This window comes from Apium graveolens, chromosome 2 (genome assembly GCF_009905375.1).
Source record: "Apium graveolens cultivar Ventura chromosome 2, ASM990537v1, whole genome shotgun sequence".
Lineage (NCBI taxonomy): Eukaryota > Viridiplantae > Streptophyta > Magnoliopsida > Apiales > Apiaceae > Apium > Apium graveolens.
The window spans coordinates 205,421,898-205,446,373 of NC_133648.1; the positions used below are offsets into that span (position 1 = coordinate 205,421,898).

The 24,476-nt window shown below is 36.7% G+C and overlaps 1 protein-coding gene across 1 annotated transcript; it reads left to right on the plus strand.

Annotated features, from left to right (window-relative positions):
* Positions 1-2,194: 2,194 nt before the first annotated feature.
* LOC141696427 (uncharacterized) lies at positions 2,195-3,199 on the plus strand. Its single transcript, XM_074500570.1, has 2 exons — positions 2,195-2,550; positions 2,593-3,199. The coding sequence occupies exons 1-2, from the start codon at positions 2,195-2,197 to the stop codon at positions 3,197-3,199; spliced, it is 963 nt and encodes a 320-aa protein (XP_074356671.1).
* Positions 3,200-24,476: the final 21,277 nt, after the last annotated feature.

Here is a 24,476-nt window from a genome sequence, read left to right on the forward strand (position 1 = left end):
CAAAGCCCGGCCCGGTCTCGGCCCGGACTTCGGGCCTCGACGGGCCCTATATTTTTAGGCAAAGCTCGGCCCGGTCCGGTTAAAATCCTGAGCTTCGGCCCGGCCCGGCCCGATTCGGTGTACAAAAAAATTAATCTTACCTGAGCACGAGAAAATCATAAAATTTCAAAAATGCATAAATTTTATGCTTATACAATAAAGTATTGCTACACGTACAAACTTCTATAACGAAACTAGTTTTTTTTTTTCAGAAAACACGCATAACTTCATTTATAGTTACACCTAAACCATACATATCCAGTTTATCCCACTTAACGCAGAGTATTGGGAGTATAAAATATACGCAGCCTTTCATTCATTTCAAAAAATGAAGAGATTGTTTTTCAAAAACTCTCGGCTTGTGTGTGCATGTCAAAAATATGTAAAAAGTGAAAGAATAATATAACATATACGCATAATCAATACTCACTTGAAACAAATAAAAAATCTGATTACTTAAGTTGAAAAGAGTCGAAACAAAATTTAGCCCATGCTATAATTCACATATAACTTACCTAATTATTTGTTGTTTGGTCGTCCACAAATTGCAATCAATCGGGTAATAAATTTGAAAATCCACTTTGAAATGGGTAATAATGAATAAGTACATATATGATATATGTATGTGATCGGTAGATATAAAAAGTAACTGCTCGAAAGAAAGTTGGCCAAGATGTATTTTTCTATTGCCAAAATTGCTTTCGAATGAAACAGTATAAGGGAGAAGATAACCGTTTTTGTTCCAAACTTGATGAGGATCCTGTTGTAACAACTACTGTGATGACAATTGACAACTACTGATGCAAGATCCTATAATTTTAGATCCATTACACGTGTGTATTCCTTATCTACACATATTAACCAAACAATTCACCGCATCCACATGAGCCGTGTTTCAATCTCAAATGTTTGCATTATTTTTTGGTCTTCTCCCCGTCTTCAAAGTTCATCCATCTCTCTGTTCAAATAAAAACAGACCAATTAACAAAATTCAACAAAAGGGTTGTTTCTTAATGCGAAAAAGATAAAAACTTTGCAATGAAATCAAGATTTGTAGAGATCGATCTCAGGGGTCAACGCCAATGCAGCGAAAGTAGCAGCCTTATTTGCAAGAACCGAAAGGGGAAAACAACAGAGATCACCCTTGAAGGGAAGAGGGGGATCATTAACCAATTACTTAAGATTATTTACCATTCACAATTGTTCACTCCTGAATTCAAATATCAGAATTGAATTTGTTCATTCATAATCACACCTCAGAACTCAAAAGGGGGGATAAAGGCGGATAAGCAACCCAGTTAGCCCGTAACGGGGAGTGACAAATTATTTTAGGTAACCAGTGAGCAGGAGCATTAAAAAGCCTAGGAATAAAATGAAACGTCAAGTTCAGAATGGAAGTAAATGATCTAATGTCGGTGCTTGCAAGTGGAATGGCAGTAGTGCAGTCTGAGCACAGAAAAGTTGACATTGGTAAGCAAGACGACAAGTTTTTTGGATTAATCTTAAACTTTTTTAGTTTATTTCCAGTTTATTCTAAATAAATGTTATATTTTAAGTTTGTTGAGTCAATCAAATAATCAGTGGAGTGTTTTTAGGATCGTGAGGTGGTGGAGATTTGCCAGGAAGTCAGTATCTATTAGCTCCTAATTTTTAGGTGCATATTGCTCTTGTATTTTCGTTAAAAAGCTTTGTATGTTTCCATTCTGAATAACTAAGTTGTTATAGCAGACTTGTGCGTATCTCTGAGTACATGTGTTCTTGTTCTTATAATTCACAAACAGCTATACTATACATATATATATGTCTGTTGATCGTGACAAGAAGTGGTATCAGAGCGAGGTTCGTAAGGTGAGCAGAACAGTATATGTCAAAGATAACAACGATGAAGTCAAGTAAAGGCAAAGGAGGATCGATGGGGATGACTTATCCAACTCTGTCCAAAACCAATTATACCACCTGGGCGTTAAAGATGAAGGTTATGATGCAAGCTCATGGAGTGTGGGAGGCCGTGGAGCAAAGTGATCCAAAAGCCAACGTTGAAGACAGAACGAATAAGATTGTGCTGGCTATGATCTATCAGGGTGTACCTGAAGAGATTTTGCTGTCACTCGCGGAGAAGAAACAAGCCAAGGATGCCTGAGAGGCAATTAAAACCATGTACCAAGGTGCAGAGAAGGTTAAGAGCGCAAAAGTTCAAACACTGAAGGCGGAGTTTGAATCACTAGCTATGAAAGAAAGCGATCAATTAGATAATTTCTGGTTGAAACTGAATGAGATTGTCATAAATATTAGGGCTCTTAGAGAAGAGATGAAGGAGGCGTATGTGGTCAAGAAATTGTTGCGTGCAGTTCCCTCAAAGTTCTTGCAGATCGCATCGACCATTGAACAGTTTGGGAATTTGGATACAATGATGGTGGAGGAAACTGTGGGATCGCTTAAAGCCCACGAAGAAAGAATGAGGGGCCAGAGTGACGGGTCAACTGGACAATTATTACTCACTGAGGAGGAGTGGTCCAAAAGAGAAAATGGAGAAGGATAATTATTGTTGACAAGGGAAGAGTGGCTGAAACGAACGAAGGGAGGAAACAATGAAGGCAGCTCAAATTACAAAGGGAGAGGAGTTCGTGACAAAAGCAAAGTTCGATGTTTTAATTGCCAGCTGCTGGGACACTTCGCAGCTGAGTGTAAGAGACCACGCCGGGCGAAGGAGGCACATCAGGAGGCTCGTCTAGCTAAGTTTGAAGAGGATGAACCAGCTCTCCTACTGGAAAATCATGTGAAAACAGAGGTTGAGATGGCTTTGTTAAATGAAAGGAACATAAGTCCAAAACTGAACACTAACAATAAAGGAAATCAAACTGAGTCAAATGTTTGGTATTTAGATAATGGAGCAAGCAACCATATGACAGGAATAAAATCGAAGCTTTGTGAATTGGATGAATCAGTCACGGGTCGTGTCGAGTTTGGTGATGGTTCTGCAGTTGAGATAAAAGGAAGGGGTTCAATGATCGTAAAATGCAATAATGGGGAGGAGAGAATGATACGCGATGTTTATTTTATACCAACACTACACAGTAACATACTGAGCTTGGGACAACTGGCTGAAGAAGGAAACAAGGTAGTGATGAACAACAACCATTTGTGGGTCTATGAAAAGTAAGGTAAATTGCTGATGAAGGTGAAAAGGTCATTCAATAGGCTGTACAAAATCATACTCGAAACCGTGGAGCATAACTGTCTATTGTCAAAGTCTGATGAACTATCTCGGTTGTGGCATGTAAGATTGGGTCACATTAATTTCAAGTCTATGGCATTAATGCATAAAGAAAACATGGTACTTGGGTTTCCTAGTATTCAAGAGGTTAAGGAAGTTTGCTCTGGTTGCTTGATGTCAAAACAGACGAGAAAACCTTTTCCGTCCAAGGCAATCTACACCGCTGCAAGGGCATTGGAATTGATACATGGTGATTTGTGTGGACCGATCGAACCAGCTACTATGGGAGGTAATAAATACTTTCTTCTGTTAGTAGATGACTTTAGTAGATATATGTGGATATATTTTCTCAAGAGTAAAGATGAAGCATTTGGTATGTTCAAGCGGTTTCGAGCACTGGTGGAAAATGGTTCAGAAAAGAGGATAAAGGTGTTCAGGACTGATAGGGGAGGTGAGTTCAATTCTAAAGAATTCACATCATATTGTGAGGAAAACGGTATTGAAAGGAATTACACAGCTCCTTATATTCCACAACAAAACGGTGTCGTGGAGCGAAGGAATCGAACTATTGTTGAAATGGCTCAGAGCTGTCTGAAAGACAAGAAATTTCCTCGGGAATTATGGGGTGAAGCTGTACGACATTCAGTGTATCTACTAAATCGCTTGCCCACTCGAGCTCTGTCAACTAAAACTCCATATGAGGTTTGGAAGGGAAGCAAACCTAATATTGATCATGTACGTGTCTTTGGATGCATCGCACATATGAAGGTTCCAAAAGTTTTCACGAAGAAGCTAGATGATCGTAGCTTAAAAGTGATTAATCTGGGCAGTGAACAGGGTACCAAGGCATATAGGCTTTATGATCCAACAGAGGGGCGTATACACATAAGTCGAGATATTGAGTTTGAAGAAATGAAAGGTTGGTCATGGGATTTTTCTGAAGTAAATAATGACGAAGATCATAACTATTTTTCAGTTCCAGATGTTGAGAACTCAGCTGAAGGTGACAATCAGGCTGAAGACAACGGAGAGAACAATCAAAGTGGGGGAGAGGATCAGGAGTCAGGGGGAGATGATCAGAATGCACCACCAGACTCACCAACACCGTTGTTGGATCCTGAAAACTATGATGATAGCTGTGAACCGAGACGTACCAGGAGAATCAGTGATATATATGAGGCCCTTGATATGGAGGATGAACTGATGCTCATGGGGATAGAAGAACCTGAGAACTACAGTCAAGCAAAGGGAAGTCGAGAGTGGAGATAGCGATGAACAGAGAAATAGAGTCTATTAAAAAAATGAAACTTGGATGTTAACAAAATTACCAGAAGGACATAAGGTGATTGGCTTGAAGTGGATCTACAAACTAAAAAGAGATGCTGATGGGAAAATAATCAAGCACAAGGCACGACTAGTGGCAAAGGGATATGTACAGGAGAAAGGAGTTGATTTCGACGAAATCTTTGCACTAGTAACTCGCTTAGAGACAGTTAGACTGTTACTTGCATTGGCAGCGAAAAAGGGTTGACAAGTGCACCACTTAGATGTCAAAACGACATTCTTGAATGTGGAAATTAGCGAGGAGGTCTATGTCTGTCAACCTGAAGGATATGCAAAGAAAGGAGAAGAGGGATTGGTGTATCGCTTACTGAAGCTTTGTATGGTTTAAGGCAGGCTCCTCGCGCCTGGTACGCCAAACTTAACAGGTGTCTTGAGAAGTTGTGTTTTAAACGCTGTGCATATGAACATGCTGTGTATGTAAAGAAAGAAGGAAATAGAGTTTTAATTATTGGAGTGTACGTGGATGACTTATTGATTACGGGCACGGACATAAAACTCATCGAGGAATTCAAAGAACAGATGAACCACAACTTCGAGATGAGTGATATGGGTTTGCTGTCTTACTATCTGGGTATTGAAGTAAAGCAAGGAGAGGGCTACATCGAATTAAGACAAACTGGCTATGCCAAGAAAATGCTCGAAAAGGATGGTATGGCAAGCTGCAACTTGTCAAAATTCCTGATGGATCCTAAAGAAAAGATAACCAAAGATGAACAGGGAAAGCTGGTTGATGCAACGCAGTACAGAAGCTTGGTGGGGTGTCTTCGATACCTGGTTCATACCAGGCCAGATGTCGCTTATTCTGTAGGCATTGTGAGTCGTTATATGGAGCTTCCAACTGAAATGCATGTAAATGCTGTGAAGAAAATTCTTCGATATGTCAAAGGAACTTTAGACTATGGACTTGTGTACTCTAAGAATGGTGGGGACAACATTCTAAGTGGATACTCTGATAGTAATCTGGCTGGAGACTATGATGATGAAGGAGTACTGGAGGTCTTGTGTTTTATCTAAATGACAGTGTTATTACATGGATGTCCCAGAAACAGAAGTGTGTAGCATTATCTTCCTGCGAGGCTGAATATATGGCTGCAACTGCTGCTGCGTGCCAAAGTATTTGGCTGCGAAATGTACTAAGCCAAATAACAGGTGAAGCTGTGAGTCCAGTGATCAGATACGTTGATAACAAGTCGGCCATCAACCTTGCAAAGAACCCGGTGTTCCATGGTCGCAGCAAGCATATTGATGTACGCTTTCACTTCATCAGGGAATGTATCGAACGTGGGGAGATAGAGATTAAGTACATAACAAGTGATTTCCAACGAGCTGATATCATGACGAAAGCACTGTGCATGGCCAAGTTTGAGAAGACGAGGAAGCTTCTGGGTGTTCGTGAGCTAGCATGATGGAGTTTAAGATTAAGGGGGAGATTATTGGATTAATCTTAAACTTTATTAGTTTATTTCCAGTTTATTCTAAATAAATGTTTTATTTTAAGTTTGTTGAGTCAGTCAAATAATCAGTGGAGTGTTTTTAGGATCGTGAGGTGGTGGAGATTTGCCAAGAAGTCAGTATCTGTTAGCTCCTAATTTTTAGGTGCATATTGCTCTTGTATTTTCGTTAAAAAGCTTTGTATGTTTCCATTCTGAATAACTAAGTTGTTATAGCAGACTTGTGCGTATCTTTGAGTACATGTGTTCTTGTTCTTATAATTCACAAACAGCTATACTATACATATATATCTGTCTGTTGATCGTGACAAGAAAGTTTCCCAGAATTTGTGCTTCAAGGGGGGAGAATGGTGCTGAGATCATTTTTGCATTTTCATCAACAAAGATTCCAAGATTATTTATGCCTAAAACTCCAACAGATGCAAAATCATTTTTGAAACTAGCGTCAAAGTTAAACTAGCAGGTGGGGGAGAGACCACCGATGTGGAGCAACCGAAGTAGCAGCAGGTTGATGAAGATGGAAGCAGAATAAAGATGCATATTCATTGAAAGGATCGGCCAAGACTGTGACACCTTGCTTCTTTGATGAAAATATATGGAGCATTAGGAAGCCACTTATTGAACCCACCATTTTCAAGTTGTCACCACCACCTTTAAGCATAGAATTCCAATACCAAGAAGCTTTAGGACCTTTCTTCATTGTCAAGAAAGATGCATCAAGAATATAAATGCCATGAATAATTCTGGCCCAAAAGGACTGCAGATTCAATAACATTCTCCAGCCTTTCCTTAGCTTGAAAAGCCAGGTTCGAAGCATGTAAGTCCTTAAAACCAATTCTACCCTCACTTTTTGGTTTTTGTGATGACTTCCCAGTTGTTCTAGTGAATGTGACAAGTTTCCGCATCACCTCCCCAGAATTTTTTTCTAGCATCTGACATTATAGAATTGACAAGTGATTTAGGTAGTGCAAAACATTGCATTGCATAAGATGGGATAGACTATACAACAGCCTTGATAACAACTTCATGCCCGGATTGATATATTAACTCAAATTTCCATCCTTGCATGAAGACTTTCGGACATATTTTTGTTTCTGCCCAAAGCATCTAGTAATGTTGAAGAATCTGTCATCTCTTGAAATCCAAAAAGACTAGTAATACTTTCTTTTGTATCCTAAAGTGTGTTAGGACTGAATTTGAGAGATGACTTACTGAAAATTAAATAGCTGACCTGAACCATTGCAGTAGCAGTTGAGAATTTGTAGTACTTTTTGAGTCGCTTCAGTTGTAGCTTCCAAAAAAATAAGTGAGTAATCCGCAAAGAAAAAGTGTGAAACAATCGAACATTGTTGTGCCATTTTTAAAGCAACAAGAGAGCCCTCTTTAACTGCATTTTTAATATATCGAGAGAGAATATCCGCCACAAATTAAAATATAAAGGGCGAGATAGGATCAGCCTGGCGGATTCCCCTTTTAGGATTTAAAGAGCAACCTAAATCACCATTCAAAATAAACTCAAGGGAACACTAAGAAATGCATTCTTTTATTCCATGCACTCAAATATCACAAAGACCCGGTTTTTAGCACTACAACCACAAAATCCCACTCAACCCTGTCAAAGGCTTTGTTAAGGTCGAGTTTGAGGGCCGTAAAAGATTTTGATCTTTTTATTTTTTGTGATCTAACTAAAGAAAACATTCATGACCAATAACAAAAACATCTTGAATAAGACGACCGGAGATGAAAGCAACTTGTTGAGGGGAAATTAATTAGTTCTTCAGGGGCTTCAAGCAATTTGTCATAATATTTGTAATCACCAGATAAATGAAGTTGCATAGACTTATAGGTCGAAACTGGCTCTAGTTTTCAGGCTTTAGAATTTTCGGGATGAGTATGACAGAGGTGCTAGTGAGAAACAAATGCATATGTCATAAAAGAAACAAATCCTTGACAACCATACATTACATGATGACCAACTAGGGCTGCACATGGGCTGGGTTGGGCCGGTTTCACCTATTTAATGACCCAACCCATTTAATAAGGGTGGCAAAAATATCAACCCATTAATCTCAAAAAAATTAAACAACCCAAGACTATTTTAGGTTTCACCTTTCATGGCGTTGGGGTACCACTAACGTACATCCTGGGACTATTTTGTCTAACAGGCTGTCAAGAGTCAACAAGGTCATGGAGGGCTTTAGGAAATCATATGGTTTTGGTCTATACTGGAATCAGCGTTAACCTCATGAGGGTCATCAGTGTCTGGTACAGGTTTATTTTCAAAGGATTCATCAGGGTCAAGGATTCGGTCTCATCAGGGAAAAGCCCTGCCCTTCCCACGGGGGTATTTTGGTTATAGGAATCCACCTCATCGTCAGATGAAGATAAATCAATAGGTCTAATATCGTTGGAGAAAGAGACTGTTTTCAGGGATATCTGAGATTTTAGAGGGTCCAACACTTTCACTTTTGAGCGGGTTCGACCACCAACAGTGGAAGTCGAAGACATGGAAGCCTGAGATAGATTGACCGGAACAATGGCATCAACAGTGGTGTTTTCAGATGAGGAAAAAGCACCACCCAGGATGGGATCCTTAGAGTTGCTAGAAGCCACAGAGGTAGACATCTGCGAGAGAAAAGATAGAGTAAGTCACCTACTCTAAAATTTCTTAAATGCAAAGAGGGGGCTTCTGTACAATAGAGAAAATAGGACAGATGAGTATCAAGCTTGATAAGATCCAAAAATAAGCATACACCTGGGATATGGACAATTGGGTCTTTTGGATCTATAAGATAAATAAATACACCTAAAATAAGGGGTATTAAAGACCTAGGCCTAACTCTAAAAAGGGAATAACCCTAATCGGATAGTAACCGGGGAGTCAAGAGACAAGTGGGTTTGACGTCGACCTATATTATGAAGGATAAGATGAAACCACTTACGACTACCGATCTACAACATAAGTGGTAAACACTCGTGTAAATATTCAAATGATAAGCAATCAATTAAGGTAAGCATGTTACGGAAAAGGAAGAAGGTGGACGGTCACCAGAAAATAGGGCCGATTCCGGCTAATATTCGCTACATCGAAAATAAACGGTGAAACAAATAACGACTATACAGATTCAAGCATGCAAATCGAATTAAGACGACCGGTGAATAACGAAATCGACACTAAGCATGCGAAGAGTTAATATTTCATCTATTTATGCAAACACATGGGTATATATGTGTAATATCCGGGAAAATTATGTGAATATTATATGTTAAATGAATAAGTATTATATGTTTTATAAATTTAATGTGATTATTGCCATGATATTAGATGTTATAGCTGTTATTTGTGTTCTCGTGCGGACCAGAAAATTTTTTGACTGATTAATAAGTGTTTAAACTGTAATTATATGAATCGATCTGTAATTTGGACTCGTATTTAATTACGTCTTTATCGAGCTACCTATTTTATCTCGATGTATGTGCATTTGATTGTATTTTACGTGTTTTTGAAATTTTCTGTAAATTAAGTATCGTTTTTGTTCTCGAAAACGAACGGACCGGGACCCCACCGGGACGTTAAAGTCCATAAAATTCATGTTTTTATTCTTATAAAATTATCTATAGTTCAAACACTTCGTGTTTTCGTATTTTTGAATTATTCATAATTTTTGGGGAATTTTGACATTAATTTTATATTTTATCATTTTTAAAATTATTCCCCTTAATTATTATTTTTGGATCTAATTATTATAATTAGGAGATAAAAACACCCTTAATATATTTTGGGATATAATTTCTGTAAAAATATAAATACCAGCCAATTATTTGTTTTATTCAATTTTTTATAAAAATTTCAGAAAATTCATAAAACTAAGAACAAGTTTTTGGGGGTGAGATTCATGAGTAAAGCTTCAATTCAAGATTGTGATTGATTCCGGAAACCAAATTGAGAGTTCTAGTAACCGAATTGATCCCCGTAACGAGCCCGTTTGATTAGTATCAAAATCACGAATCAAGGTTAGGTATTTTACAAAATCAATTTTAATGTTCTTGCCCATGAATTCATTTTTGAAATAGAATGATTGTTGGTTGATTTTGTTGTTTCAAATATCTTTAGGATGATTAGTAGAATCGATTTGTGTGTTTATTTCAATTGTTTTAGTTCGAAATTGATTAATCCGAGTTTTGAGTTTTTAGATTTTTTTTATTCGAATTTTTGATTTAATCGTGATGTTCTTGATGATTGTGATGATTATGATAGTTTTAAATTGATAAGGGCTTTAATTTGAGGGTTATATCGATGATTTGCATCGAGTTTGATGGCTGATCGAAGTATTCCGGCGAGTTGCCGGAGTTCTTCGTCTCTTTTGATCGGTTTTTGTTGGTTACGTACTGATTGTTATGGCTATGATGCAAACGGGGTTTCTGGGTGAATTTGGATCGATTCGTGTCAAAGAAACGATGCAAAATGAGTTATTTTGGGACTGGGATTATTTCGCCGGAAATTTCCCCGTCGACCGGAATCTGGGAATTCCCAGAAACCGGCGGGAATTTCCGGCCACCTTCAACTGAACCCGTTAGGGTTCTTCCAAACCCGAATACCCACTCCCCTTGACCCGGTTTTGATTCCTGAGAGCCCAATTCCAATTTTTGTAATCTATTTCCACTAATTTCCTTTTTCATTTATTTCAAAATTCATTTTTCTAATTTCTAAAAATCAATTATGTTATTTTCAAAAATCATTTGCTTATTATTTTAAATTCTAAAAATTATTTATTTAATTATTTTGAATTCCTAAAATTATTTTCTTTTATTATTTTCAAAAATCTAATTTGATTTAATTATTTATAATTCATTTAGTTAATTATTTATGAATTTAATTAATTGATTAAAATCATTTAATCAATTAATTTTATTTATAAATAGTTAAATAAATGTAAATTATTTATAATTAATTCAAATAATTCCTAAAATTTATTTTTTAAGATTTTAAAAATTATATTTTGATATTTAAAAATCAATTAATATTATTATTAATTCATTTAATTATATTTAATTCTTATTTTATTCATAATAAATAAACCGTTTGTCTGTTTAATACGAAACGAACGCGTATAGACTCAGAAAAATATTATGCTTTCAATAAAAATACTTTCAAGTCTTAATTTCTTTTATATTGCAATGTCATTTGATTTGTGTATCGGTCTGAGTCGGTATTTAATTGATAAACACCGTTATTAACCCAATTTCAGTTCTGAACGTTCTAAAACCTACCTGTTGACTATCTAATCTATGTGTTATATGGAATATGTGATTATATGTTATATGAGTACAATGATTACGTGCTATATGATATGCGTGCTATCTGGTTACAGTTTTAAATGCCATGATTAGTTTTAGACGATCTGGTATATGTCAAGACGTATAGTTACGTCGATTGAGTTTGGTTCTATCAATTAAGATAGTCCTTTTGTTTATAGAATCGAGTAGAAAGGAGTACAGTCAAGTGTTAGACGGAGATAGTAACCAGCAGTTATAAGCCAGAGTCAGAGTAAGAAGTTATTGAGCATACCAGGCAAGTATTCTGCCCTATTCTAAGTTCAAAATAGCTTATTATTTTACATACTCAAAATATGGGAGCTGTTTATAAATACTTTGATAGCGCATCGAATACCGATACTCCTATGTTTATTGAAATTCTTTTATTCTAGCAATCATTCTGCTAGAACCAATCTTTTGATTCGATAGATAGAGAATAACTATACTATCCAGATATACTCTATACAGTGAAACTTTGAGTTGAGATTAGCGAATAACTAATTGTTCTAGTTATTTCGCCATCAGTTGTTGAGATAACTCCGGACCATGTGACATGGGGAGTTGAATGGATAAGGATGTCATTGATACGACTCCTTTAATCAAAATTGTTTTGTGAATTGGTTATTGGTTAGCGTAAGAGGCCGATGCACCGGTCCAACGTGAGCTATTATACGAAAGTGTAATATCTTGCTAGGCGAGTATATGCCTTTTTATGGATATCCAATAGGTGCGATATGGCTACAGGATATCGATACTTATATTTACGGTATGGCTTCGGGATACCGGTGTTGTTTCATGACTGATCATCAGGAACAACATAGTGCATAATTGTGTTTTGATAAAATGTCGCTTAAACTTTAAATTTTATATCAGCTTTTAATTTTACTCAGATATTGTTATTGTTGTTCACTTATAAACTTTATACCACTTGCTGAGCATCTCTTCGCTCATACTTGTTTATTATTCTAATCTTTCAGCTAAACCAGAGCAGGCTTAAGTTCCAGGTTTGATCAGAAGTCGAGTGCTTGTAGATAGTTTGGTATGTTTTCCAGGTAGACTGTTTTGGGACGCTTGAATAGTCTAGATGTTTGTAATAAAATTTGAAAAACTACTTAGTCTTATGGTTTGTAATAACAGTGGGTTTGTATTAGAGTCTGTTTCATACTATAACCTGTGATCGATCCAGTTGCATGCAAGGGGTCATATTTATTATATTATTCCGATGTGATTATTTTATTATGGTTTATTGGCTAGTGACCCCCAAATCTAGACCTCGGGTTTGGAGGGCGTCACATGTTGGTATCAGAGCTACAGGTTATGGTCACTGAAACAGGCTTAGGACTGTCATAAGTGAGTCATAGGAAGATCACATAAGATAAGCACGTGTACTTTAGCTCTTATAGGGTTAAATTTAGGTTATTGGGCTGGGGTATAGTTGTAACACCCCCAAATCCGGGGTCGGGGATCCAGGTTGTCATGAGTTCCATTTCCCTTATCAATACTTAATCTTAACAATCAACCAACTACTACGTACTGTGACCCCACAATATACTCACACACACCACAAGTTATAGTCTCAGAGATGAATACCAAAAATAACACAAGTCATTTTATTCCACAATTATAAACCATTTCACCTTAAAAAGGGTTTCTGAATAATTTACATATTCCTTGCCATTATTACAATTCATAAATATACATAAGTCTGGTACATCAAAAGTTGAAAACCTAGCCTATTGGTAGCTCCTACCTCAGCTATAACAGCATCAACGCCTACAGGAAACTGCGGAACGTTTCCTAACCGCTCACGAATTGGGAGCTTGATCCTGTTCATCTTGTCTATCTGTTGTTGTGTGATGAAAGAAGAAAGCAAGGGTAACAAGCCCGCCAAAATAATATGTATAATAATTTACAATATATGAGCATACTCATAGCACTCATAAAAGTCTTGGTCAAAAAGAAATGAACCAAGTTTGATCTCTTAACGCGACCAAGTCGCAAAATATTCAGTATATATGTACATATACTTTTCAAAATCTTGGAAGTCCTCTTCCATGCATAATAAACACAGAGTTCCAGTTTATAACTGTATAAAAATATAGTTGCAAAGTGATCTCATATATCTAACCTTGTCTCAACGTTTTTGTGAAAATCTTTGTCATGCATAAGATAATCATTAACCAGATATAAGTTGAAAAGGTGAAGTTACGAGATACTCCAATATACTTATATCTTTTCCGAATATTGCTTGAACTACCACCGTTCAAGGTATAATCAGTTTCAAAAGTTCATCACATAGATGAGACTACAAGAAAAGACTTGAATAGATTCAATCTTTGAAATATCATTATAAATAATGAAGTTACGAGATACTTCATTAAGTCCCAATATATATATACACCTATATATATACATTTCATACACTCCTTGAAAACCTCTATTATGAAAATTATAAACAGAGTTGCAATATCCAATGAATTTGGAAAGGAGAAAACCTTGGCATAAACCTGATATCTTGCTGATCAGGCAAAGATACCAATAAGTAACCTTTTCTACTAGTAGATGGACGAATTCCCCACTGGTCATCACCCTGGCCGCAATAGGACCTTATGCTGGACTGCCACTCAGCCACTTACGCATTTGATGGACTCCCACTGAGCCACTTACACTTTCATGGACGCCCACTGAGCCCATGTTGCTTATGCCGACTAAAATAGATGAACTTACTTCTCGAACGATGGGCAAGTAATCAAGATGTTTTCTCAAAATAGCAACCTCGTTGCGAATGTAAAATACACCACTGAGCCAGATCCCCCCCAGGTTTTGAGCGAGTATTTAAATCCCCTTCGAAAGGAAGATCTTAAATATAAAAATGAGTTTTGGGATCCGCTCTAATCTTTTAAAAATCATTTTGAAGACTCGAAAACATTTTTAAGAATGTTTGGAGTAATGCTGATTTAATAAAATAAATCAGTCCCGATATATTAGAAAATATCTGAATATTATTATTTAAATAATATTCCCATAAGGATAATCTTTATAAAAATAATTGAAGTAGAAGTTTTAAAAAAAACTCATACTTGAAATGAATAATAAATAACCAAAGATATACTTATACGAAAGCACGATCTTTATTTGAATAATCGAAAATAAGTTTGATTATCAAAACATTATTCTTTAATAAAATAAAGAATATTATTTAATAAAATAAGCGGAGTCATAAGTCCTCAAATGAATATTCAAAATAATATTCATTAAATAAATAAACGGAGTCTTAAGTCCTCAAATGAATATTCAAAATAATATCCATTAAATAAAATAAAAGGAGTCATGAGTCCTCGAATGAATATTCAAGATAATATTCATTAATACAAATAAAGTTATCGAATAAATCTTATTCGATTAGTGGTACTCAATCTCAATATCCATTACAATACAACTCTCACGGTTGTAATCGGCTCATTATTCAAAGAATCGTCGATGCATTACCATAGTCCACCACTGACCTACTATAGTCATTCATTTTCCTCGAAATCTTAATAGCTAACCATATAGAGTCCATACCTATGGTATCAAATTCTTCTAAGGAGGTAACATAATCACCATTCATGATTCATGAAGAATACTCCTGATCCTGACGTACATTCATGACATGAAGCAGATAAAATTGCAGAAGAGTTTCAATCAAAGCAACGATAGCAGGTTAATACCATTCTTAATCATATGCCTTCAATAGAAGACTTAACTCAAAGGTTCATTTAGTCCTTTTTGAAACATGGTCCTGGCTTATTCTCAAGATAGGACCTTCTAAGATAGATAGCCCGCTCACGGCGATTACATGAATTAAATCTTTACCAAACTACTATTACGGTTGAGTATCGCACAATCATTGGAAGGAATGTCAATCTTTCACACCATAATACCACCTTCACGACTTTAACCATCATTACTGTATTCCTATGGCACGAGCGCTTATAATGTCTCTTTTACAGTTAGAGTGTCGGCCACCTCATTGGCCTTTCCTGATAGTAATAGTTCCTTACAATCAATATCCTTTGAACGATCTTCAATTTTTTTTTACCTCATTTCCATTCACTGCTGGTGTGAAAATGCTCTTCCTTAAGCTTTGGTGAGAAAAAAAATATATCACAATTTTCCCGTAATTTATTTCTTCGGCCTTTGAATGTGAACATTGTCACGACTGACTCTCGATCATACTTTGGACGTCTCTTATCTTCAGTACTTCTCGTTGTCACCAATCCCGACCCTCATTGGGTTGATCTATACTTCCTTCTGGTTCAACACGTGCCCCGCCTGACATTATTATAATTACGTCATATTTCCTTCATCAAAAATTTCTATTCTTGAGAACTTTGAATATTACCTTTTTCCTTGTAAAACCTCTAAGGTTATCCTTAAATCCTTCATCAGGTACACCCTAGGCACATGGCATATCAAGATACCATTTACTAATACCAGAATCATTGTCTAATACTTCTAAAAAATTTCTCCACTGATCCTTAAAGGTTGTTGCTACCTTAATCCTTCATTCCGTATTTCCCAAACTCATAATGTCCCTATTAAGGGTGAAATGCCAACCTTTATGCATTCCTCTATGGTTCATCTCAAGTTATCGAGGTTCCATCCTTAATTCCACCTTTTTAAAAAGGTACTTGCATCCTTCCATAGATAAATCAAGTCATGTATCCCCGATAAGGGTGTCTTATTCAATCATTTCCACCTCGATAGTCTATACCAATTTCACAATAACATATGTATTCAAAATGAGGTTAATCAATATGGCCTCCAAAAGATAACGACGGTTATCTATTTTTCTTGCCTGATTCAGTAATGATAATAGGGATGTTCTAGAAGATATTGTTCGTGTTCAACGTGAACCTTTTAGTTCTAACTACTCATTTACCTCTTTTATTTATCTCAACAGTCATCTCAATGTTGGGATATCTTTCATACCTGGCGTCTCCCTTTCTGGGTATCATGCCCTCGGTCTTACACTTCACATTCTTGAAGGTCACTTCCTTCATCCAATTTTCCTAATTTCTTACTTTCTTGTCTCCTCAGTCCATCCGTGTTTCCTTATTAATCAATCGATCTATCTCAAATTTTCATCGAATACTGTCAACTTCAAGGGAATTAACTATACGTATCGCTTACGCCTTCAAACCTTGAATTTATCTCATGATCAATCACCATCACGCTGATGATGACACACTTCTCTATATTTATTGCAAGGGTTTCTTAGGGTTTCCCATACCTAACTCCCTTATCATTCCTCAAACTCTATTGCCTTTATATTCCTTTCCACTTCAGTTTCTTTTTATTTTCCTTTCTCTTACAATCATTTCATGAACCCACTAATCATTGACTTCAAACATCACATCGTTCTGGGATTCTTGTCATCAGAACGAATCTTGACAACTTTTACAACTTAGCTTCATATTTCATCATACTCGTCCGCCTTTGTTCTAGCTCTAAAGCTTTTACACTATCTCCATAACCTTGGGAATTACTTTCCCAAAAACAATTGACTGAACTTTAATCAGTTTATTCTAACCTCTGGCTCCGTGCCTTTCTTGGTCTTTCACCAGCGGGTGGCCCCTCTCTTAGGAGGGTAAGTGACAAAAACAGTCTTTTGTGATTCGTCCATCATTTAGAATCTCAAATAATTCCTATATTTCCTTTAGCCAGGCGCTTTCCTCGACTGGGTCAGCTTGTTCCTTGGAACTCTAAGAGCTTAGCGAGTTAAAGGTCCTGAAAGAATTTCTCGCCGCATTGTTTCCTCAGGGTGGTGGTTGGGGATAATAGTCTAAGTTCTGTTTAGGCAGGTCCATGAATTGCCCAATAGGAGTACCATCCTGATTCTCCCTATCTTGTTCAACTTCTGTTTTCTCAGTATGAAATGTTCCAACCTTCTCCCATAATCGGGGTTATCTTATACGTTAAAAATCCTTGTTTTCCACTTCATTATGTTATGGGTTCCTTCTATCTTGATGTCGACCTCCCTGACTATCACGTTCATGGTTTGCTCTAAATCTTATTCCTCAAACTAGCTTTCATCTAAGATATCATCTTTAAGTTCTTGAACATTTGGAACCCAAATTCTGTAGGAATACCTCATTATTCCCTTATCATCTTTCTCGGTATAAATCTCTTATCTATTTGTTGGCTCTCTGCCTTCATTCATCACTTTTTCTGGCACAATATGTTCTTTTCCAATAATTCAGACTGTATTGCAATCTCAAACAGCTTTTCGGTACCGGCTCCGGTTAGCTTCACTTCTATTTCCATTTTCTCGAAATCTCTTATCAACTCTCCCAAAGACATTATCATCTTGAGTCTCTCCTTTCTACTAAGGACTTAGCCACCATATTAGCTTTCCCTGGATGATAAAGAACCTCATAATCGTAATCCTTAATTAGCTCTAACCACCTCCTCTGGCGCATGTTGAGATCTTTCTGCGTGAAAATGCACTAGAGCACTTATGGCTTGTGTAAATCTTGCACTTCTCTCCATACAAGTAGTGCCTCAATCTTTAGGGCAAAACTATTGCCATGAGCCCTAGCTCATAGGTGGGGATATCAAATTTTATATTCCCTTAATTGTCTTGACGCGGACGCGATTACCTTGCTGTGCTGTATAAGAAGCACCCTAATTCCTTATGCGAAGCGTCACTACAAATCACAAAATCTCCTTTTTCCATCCGGCAATGCCAACATAGGGGCCGTCACCAACCTTTGCTTCAGTTCTTAAAAGCTGTTCTCGCATTTCTCTGTCTATTCGAACTTCTCAGTCTTATGAGTAAGCCGCGTTAAAGGGGCTACTATCTTTACAAACTTGAACGAACCTCCGGTAGTGACCGACCAATCCTACCTCTGGTAGTCGCTCTAACCATGGTTATCAATTCCACAGTGGTCCTTTATTCATTCTTGTTAGGATCCTCCACGGGATCCTCGTCAGCAACAATCCCTTCTAGGACAACATTCTCAACCGCTAAATCCTCAATATGAACATCATCCGGTCCTGCGTTAGGACGCTCTATCAGATCCACAATCCGATCTCCAATTAGTAATAAAACATCATCGCGCTGTCGCTTCTCAACCTCAAGGTTCGGAGTCCCGCTACCATATACGATAACGAACTACACTTCTATCACGATATTTATAAGGGTTCCCATAAGGGTTTTAACTGTCAGTACTACGTTAGGTAGTCCGACTATGAACTTGACGAGAGTTCTTATTTTCTTAGTGAACTTATTATCTTGACGTCACATCATCTCTGAGGTTTATAACGCTTAGCTCTAATACCATTTCTGTAACACCCCCAAATCCGGGGTCGGGGATCCAGGTTGTCACGAGTTCCATTTCCCTTATCAATACTTAATCTTAACAGTCAACCAACTACTGCATACTGTGACCCCATAATATACTCACGCACACCACAAGTTATAGTCTCAGAGATGAATACCAAAAATAACACAAGTCATTTTATTCCACAATTATAAACCATTTCACCTTAAAAAAGGTTTCTGAATAATTTACATATTCCTTGCCATTATTACAATTCATAAATATACATAAGTCTGGTACATCAAAAGTTGAAACCTAGCCTATTGGTAGCTCCTACCTCAGCTACAACGGCATCAACGCCTACAGGAAACTGCGGAACGTTTCCTAACCGCTCACGAATCGGGAGCTTGATCCTGTTCATCTTGTCTATCTGTTGTTGTTTGATGAAAGAAGAAAGCAAGGGTGAGCAACAAGCCCGCCAAAATAATATGTATAATAATTTACAATATATGAGCATACTCATAGCACTCATGAAAGTCTTGGTCAAAAAGAAATGAACCAAGTTTGATCTCTTAACGCGACCAAGTCGCAAAATATTCAGTATATATGTACATATACTTTTCAAAGTCTTGGAAGTCCTCTTCCATGCATAATAAACACAGAGTTCCAGTTTATAACTGTATAAAAATATAGTTGCAAGGTGATCTCATATATCTAACCTTGTCTCAACGTTTTTATGAAAATCTTTGTCATGCATAAGATAATCATTAACCAGATATAAGTTGAAAAGGTGAAGTTACGAGATACTCCAATATACTTATATCTTTTCTGAATATTGCTTGAACTACCACCGTTCAAGGTATAATCACTTTCAAAAGTTCATCACATAGATGAGACTACAAGAAAAGACTTGAATAGATTCAATCTTTGAAATATCATTATAAATAATGAAGTTACGAGATACTTCATTAAGTCCCAATATATATATACACCTATATATATACATTTCATACACTCCTTGAAAACCTCTGTTATGAAAATTATAAACAGAGTTGCAATATCCAATGAATTTGGAAAGGAGAAAACCTTGGCATAAACCTGATATCTTGCTGATCAGGCAAATATACCAATAAGTAACCTTTTCTACTAGTAGATGGACGAATTCCCCACTGGTCATCACCCTGGCCGCAATAGGACCTTATGCTGGACTACCACTTAGCCACTTACGCATTTGATGGACTCCCACTGAGCCACTTACACTTTCATGGACGCCCACTGAGCCCATGTTGCTTATGCCGACTCAAATAGATGAACTTACTTCCCGAACGATGGGCAAGTAATCAAGATGTTTTCTCAAAATAGCAACCTCGTTGCGAATATAAAATACACCACTGAGCCGGATCCCCCCAGGTTTTGAGCGAGTATTTAAATCCCCTTCGAAAGGAAGATCTTAAATATAAAAATGAGTTTTGGGATCCGCTCTAATCTTTTAAAATTCATTTTGAAGACTCGAAAACATTATTAAGAATGTTTAGAGTAATGCTGATTTAATGAAATAAATCAGTCCCGATATATTAGAAAATATCTGAATATTATTATTTAAATAATATTCCCATAAGGATAATCTTTATAAAAATAATTGAAGTAGAAGTTTTAAAAAAAACTCATACTTGAAATGAATAATAAATAACCAAAGATATACTTATACGAAAGCACGATCTTTATTTGAATAATCGAAAATAAGTTTGATTATCGAAACATTATTCTTTAATAAAATAAAGAATATTATTTAATAAAATAAGCGGAGTCATAAGTCCTCAAATGAATATTCAAAATAATATTCATTAAATAAAATAAACGGAGTCTTAAGTCCTCGAATGAATATTCAAAATAATATTCATTAAATAAAATAAAAGGAGTCATGAGTCCTCGAATGAATATTCAAGATAATATTCATTAATACAAATAAAGTTATCGAATAAACCTTATTCGATTAATAGTTTTGAAAACTATATCTATATTTATATAAATATAAATATATATATATATATATATATATATATATATATAATACTCGGGAACATCGACTCCCGGTTTAGAATTATGTTCACCTTTGGGTCCCCTATACTAAGGGTATACGCAACTACTGCTTATCTCTAGCATAGGTATTATGCAACTTATAAGCAATTGAATCAACAATTAGATATCAAGATTACGAAATAGACATACATATATACCGTATCACATGCTCCAATATATTGCAAGATTTGCTAATAACAATCATGCACTTATCACAAGATAATGCATATACATATATTTACATCACAACAACAATATAAGAGGTAGAAAACTTGCCTGAGTGCTCCCGGATAGACTTAAGCTTAGAGTGGGTCCGATAACCTATGAACAACAATATAAGTCAGAATTAAACCCTGGTCGCTTAAGAAACTAGACTTTAACCAATTGAACCCTAACGTTCGCTTTAGCGCTTAATGATTCACTTAAGTCGCTCGTGTACCCTCGGCTCCACCATTTTTAATAAATTAACCATTAAGAGTTTTAAGGCGATTCTTTCGCGAGCACCTTACCAACTGCCTAATACACTTTACATAAATGTTTCATACTCCAATTAGTCATTTAAGGGCCTTAACCAAGGTTTCAAAGTAAGGCGAGGGGTAATGGTTCGGTCGCGAAACGCCGTTACTTAAAATGGTCGTTTCTCCTAAACCGTACATCGGATTCAAAAGAACCACATATCAAAACGAAGCTTGAAACATAACATATCTAATCATGGAAGTGTTAGTTTATAGAAGTGGGTGTTCGGGTCCAACAGTTAATCACAAAACAGTTTATAGAAAACCAGGCATTACGACGGTTATAACCTAACGATTTCCAAAGTTTAAACTATACCAAATCATCACCAATTCAACAAAAATTCAACATCCATCAACATCAAACTAAACCCATTCATCTAAGCACCATTATCATCCAAACAAACCAAACTTAAAACTAAGGGTTCAAGAATTTATACCTTCCTTGGAGAGTGGGTAGTCACTAACAAGCCTCTAGGAACCTTGATCTATGCTTAATCAACCTGAAGCTTTCATGAAAATCAAGAAAATCAAAGTAAGTTACTATTCACTACTATTCATCATCATCTTTGATGAGTGGATTAGATAAGCAAACCATGGAATCTTGATCTTAAACTCATGGTATAACTAAGTTATGAAATATAGGATCCAAGGAAACAAACCTTGTAATTTTCCATGGCCTAGAACTTGCGTTTTGAAAATCTATTTCTTCATTTCTTGAAAAGGCCGAATGGAAGAAGAAAGAAATGGGGGAGAGCTTTTGCTTGCTTGTTTTTCCTTGGGAAATGAGAAATAAATGCTTGGTGGAGGAGATTTTTGAACAAATATCTTGATAAAGTGATGACATCACTCACACATGTCATTGCTTGCATCATTCCTTTGCTACATGTCCTTCCCTTATGGTTTGATGATGTCATCCTCCTCTAATCTCTTTTATTAGTGCTTAATTATTTGGTTAATCCTTTGGTTACTTATATAAGCTTGATCCTTGGTCGCTTATTTGTTTTACGGTTCGCTTCACTCTCGTTCTCGGTGATCGTTCGAGGGATCATATCCATGATCTTATTACTTGGGTTCCCCTAAACCTTTCTCAATATTTTATATTCCTTTTATGATCCTGTCTTAAAATCCTTGAATTTAAATCCTTTTAATCATGTTACCTTATACTCAATTCTTTCGGTATCTGGTGGATTTTCGGGAAAAATCAAAGTGTTCGAATTTGGATTCTGACGATCTTTACATACACTTATATCCCATATAAAGTACTAATAAGATCTTAGAATTTCTATAACAGTACTCCTATATAGTGTGGCATGAAAAATTTCCTTAATCAACAAAATCACTATTCATAAGGGTTACAAAAAGTCCAAATTTTTTGGGGTTATTACAATAGTTAAGCTGTTCAGGTTCCCTGTTTTGTGTTTAGCTCTTGGCTTTTATGCCATTTCTTTGCTATTTTGTTGGTTTGAGGATGGTAAGAAGTGATGAAAAATAGGTTGAAAGGTTGTATTGCAACCCTATCCACTGTTTGTTGGTTTATTTGAGATTTGAGCAAGAGTTTAAAAGGTTTTGATAATTATTCGTCAATTTTCTTTGTGTTATTATTCTTGAGATAATAAGCAGGACTATGTGATAATCATGTCGCATGTGTTAATATGGTAGCAAGTTTATGATAGTTTGAGATGAGATAATGCTTGAGAATTTTGATATGCTAAAGAATTGCTACATATTTGACACAATGCTTGACAAATTATTATATATGTTGCTTGTTTTCTTATCAGAATAATGGCACCAAAGAGAAGGAGTAACTCAGGAGAGGATCGTACCGAGAGTCGGACAGATCCAGCGATTGTCCAGATGTTAGGACTGATGCAACAACAGGTGTTGCATCTTACGCAACAGCAACAACAGCAGTAGCAAGCAGCAGCCCCACCTGCAGTGACTTTTAAGCAATTTCAAGCTGTGAAGCCACCTGAGTTCAAGAGAAGTGCTGATCCTGTGGAAGCCAATGCATGGCTCAAGGAGATGGAAAAGGCTTTTGACTTAGTCGGAGATGGGGCTGAACAGAAGACCAAGTTTGCAAGTTACTTTCTGAAAGGTGAGGCGAACTATTGGTGAAGATCCACGCGAGCATTGGAAGGAGGTGAGTTTAGAACTTGGGAAAGGCTTATAGAGCTGTTTCTGGAGAAGTATTTCCCAAGGTATATGAAGAACCAAATGGAGATTAAGTTCTTGAACCTGACCCAGGGTGATCTTACTGTCGCTGAATATGAAGCTGAGTTTACCGAGTTAGTAAGGTTTGTGCCAGATCAGGTTGATACAGATGAACAGAAAGCTAGAATGTTCGAACATGGATTGAAGTTTTGGATTTAGAATAAAGTGGCTATGTTTGAGTTGACTTCATATGTGGCAGTGGTGCAGAAAGCGATGGTGATTGAAAGCAGAAGTGACATGTCACAGAAAGGAAATGATGGGAAGAAAAGGAAATTAGAAACCTCAGGAGGAGGCCAACAACAAGGTAATTTCCAGGGCCGTTTTAATAAAAGGCCAGAGTTTCAAGGTAATAGGAATGTGGGATTCAGAAAACCATAATCAGGAAATGGGGGACAAGGTAACCGTTTTCGGAATTCAAATCAGTAGAGGCCCAATCGTCCACCAATGCCAGATTGCAAGTTTTGTGGCAGAAAATACTTTGGGGTTTGCAAAGCTAATTCTGTGTGCTACAAGTGCAATATGAAGGGACATCCTGCATATGAGTGCCGCAATCAGATGCCAGAAGCTACATATTTCTGATGCGGGAAGACAGGGGATTACGCCAACAACTGTAAAGAGCAAGCTCAAGGTGAAAATGTACCACATATCACAGGACCATCCTCTCAAGGTGTGCCAAGGATTGAGGGGGCACCAGTCAAGAACCAGCCAAAAGCCAGAACATTCAATATGACTATGCAGGATGCTATTCAGAGTTCAGACGTGGTTGCAGGTACGCTTCTAGTCAACTTTGTAGATGCTAAAGTTCTAATTAATTCTGGAGCTACAAGGTCATTTATTTCTCAAGATTTTGTCGATAAACTGCATTGCAAAGTTGAATTGTTAGAACAAGTGTTAATGATAGAATTAGCTAATAAGAACCAAGTTCCGTCGACCGTGTGTGCCCGATGTATGTTTTTGAGATAGGAAGACATCATTTTTATGCCAACTTGATACCTTTTAA

Bases quoted from the DNA above. Each gene is read 5' to 3' on its own strand.
- LOC141696427 (XM_074500570.1), top strand. From the start codon at position 2,195: ATGTACCAAGGTGCAGAGAAGGTTAAGAGCGCAAAAGTTCAAACACTG. The intron at 2,551-2,592 runs GTCCAAAAGAGA...ATTGTTGACAAG, and splicing joins TTACTCACTGAGGAGGAGTG to GGAAGAGTGGCTGAAACGAA.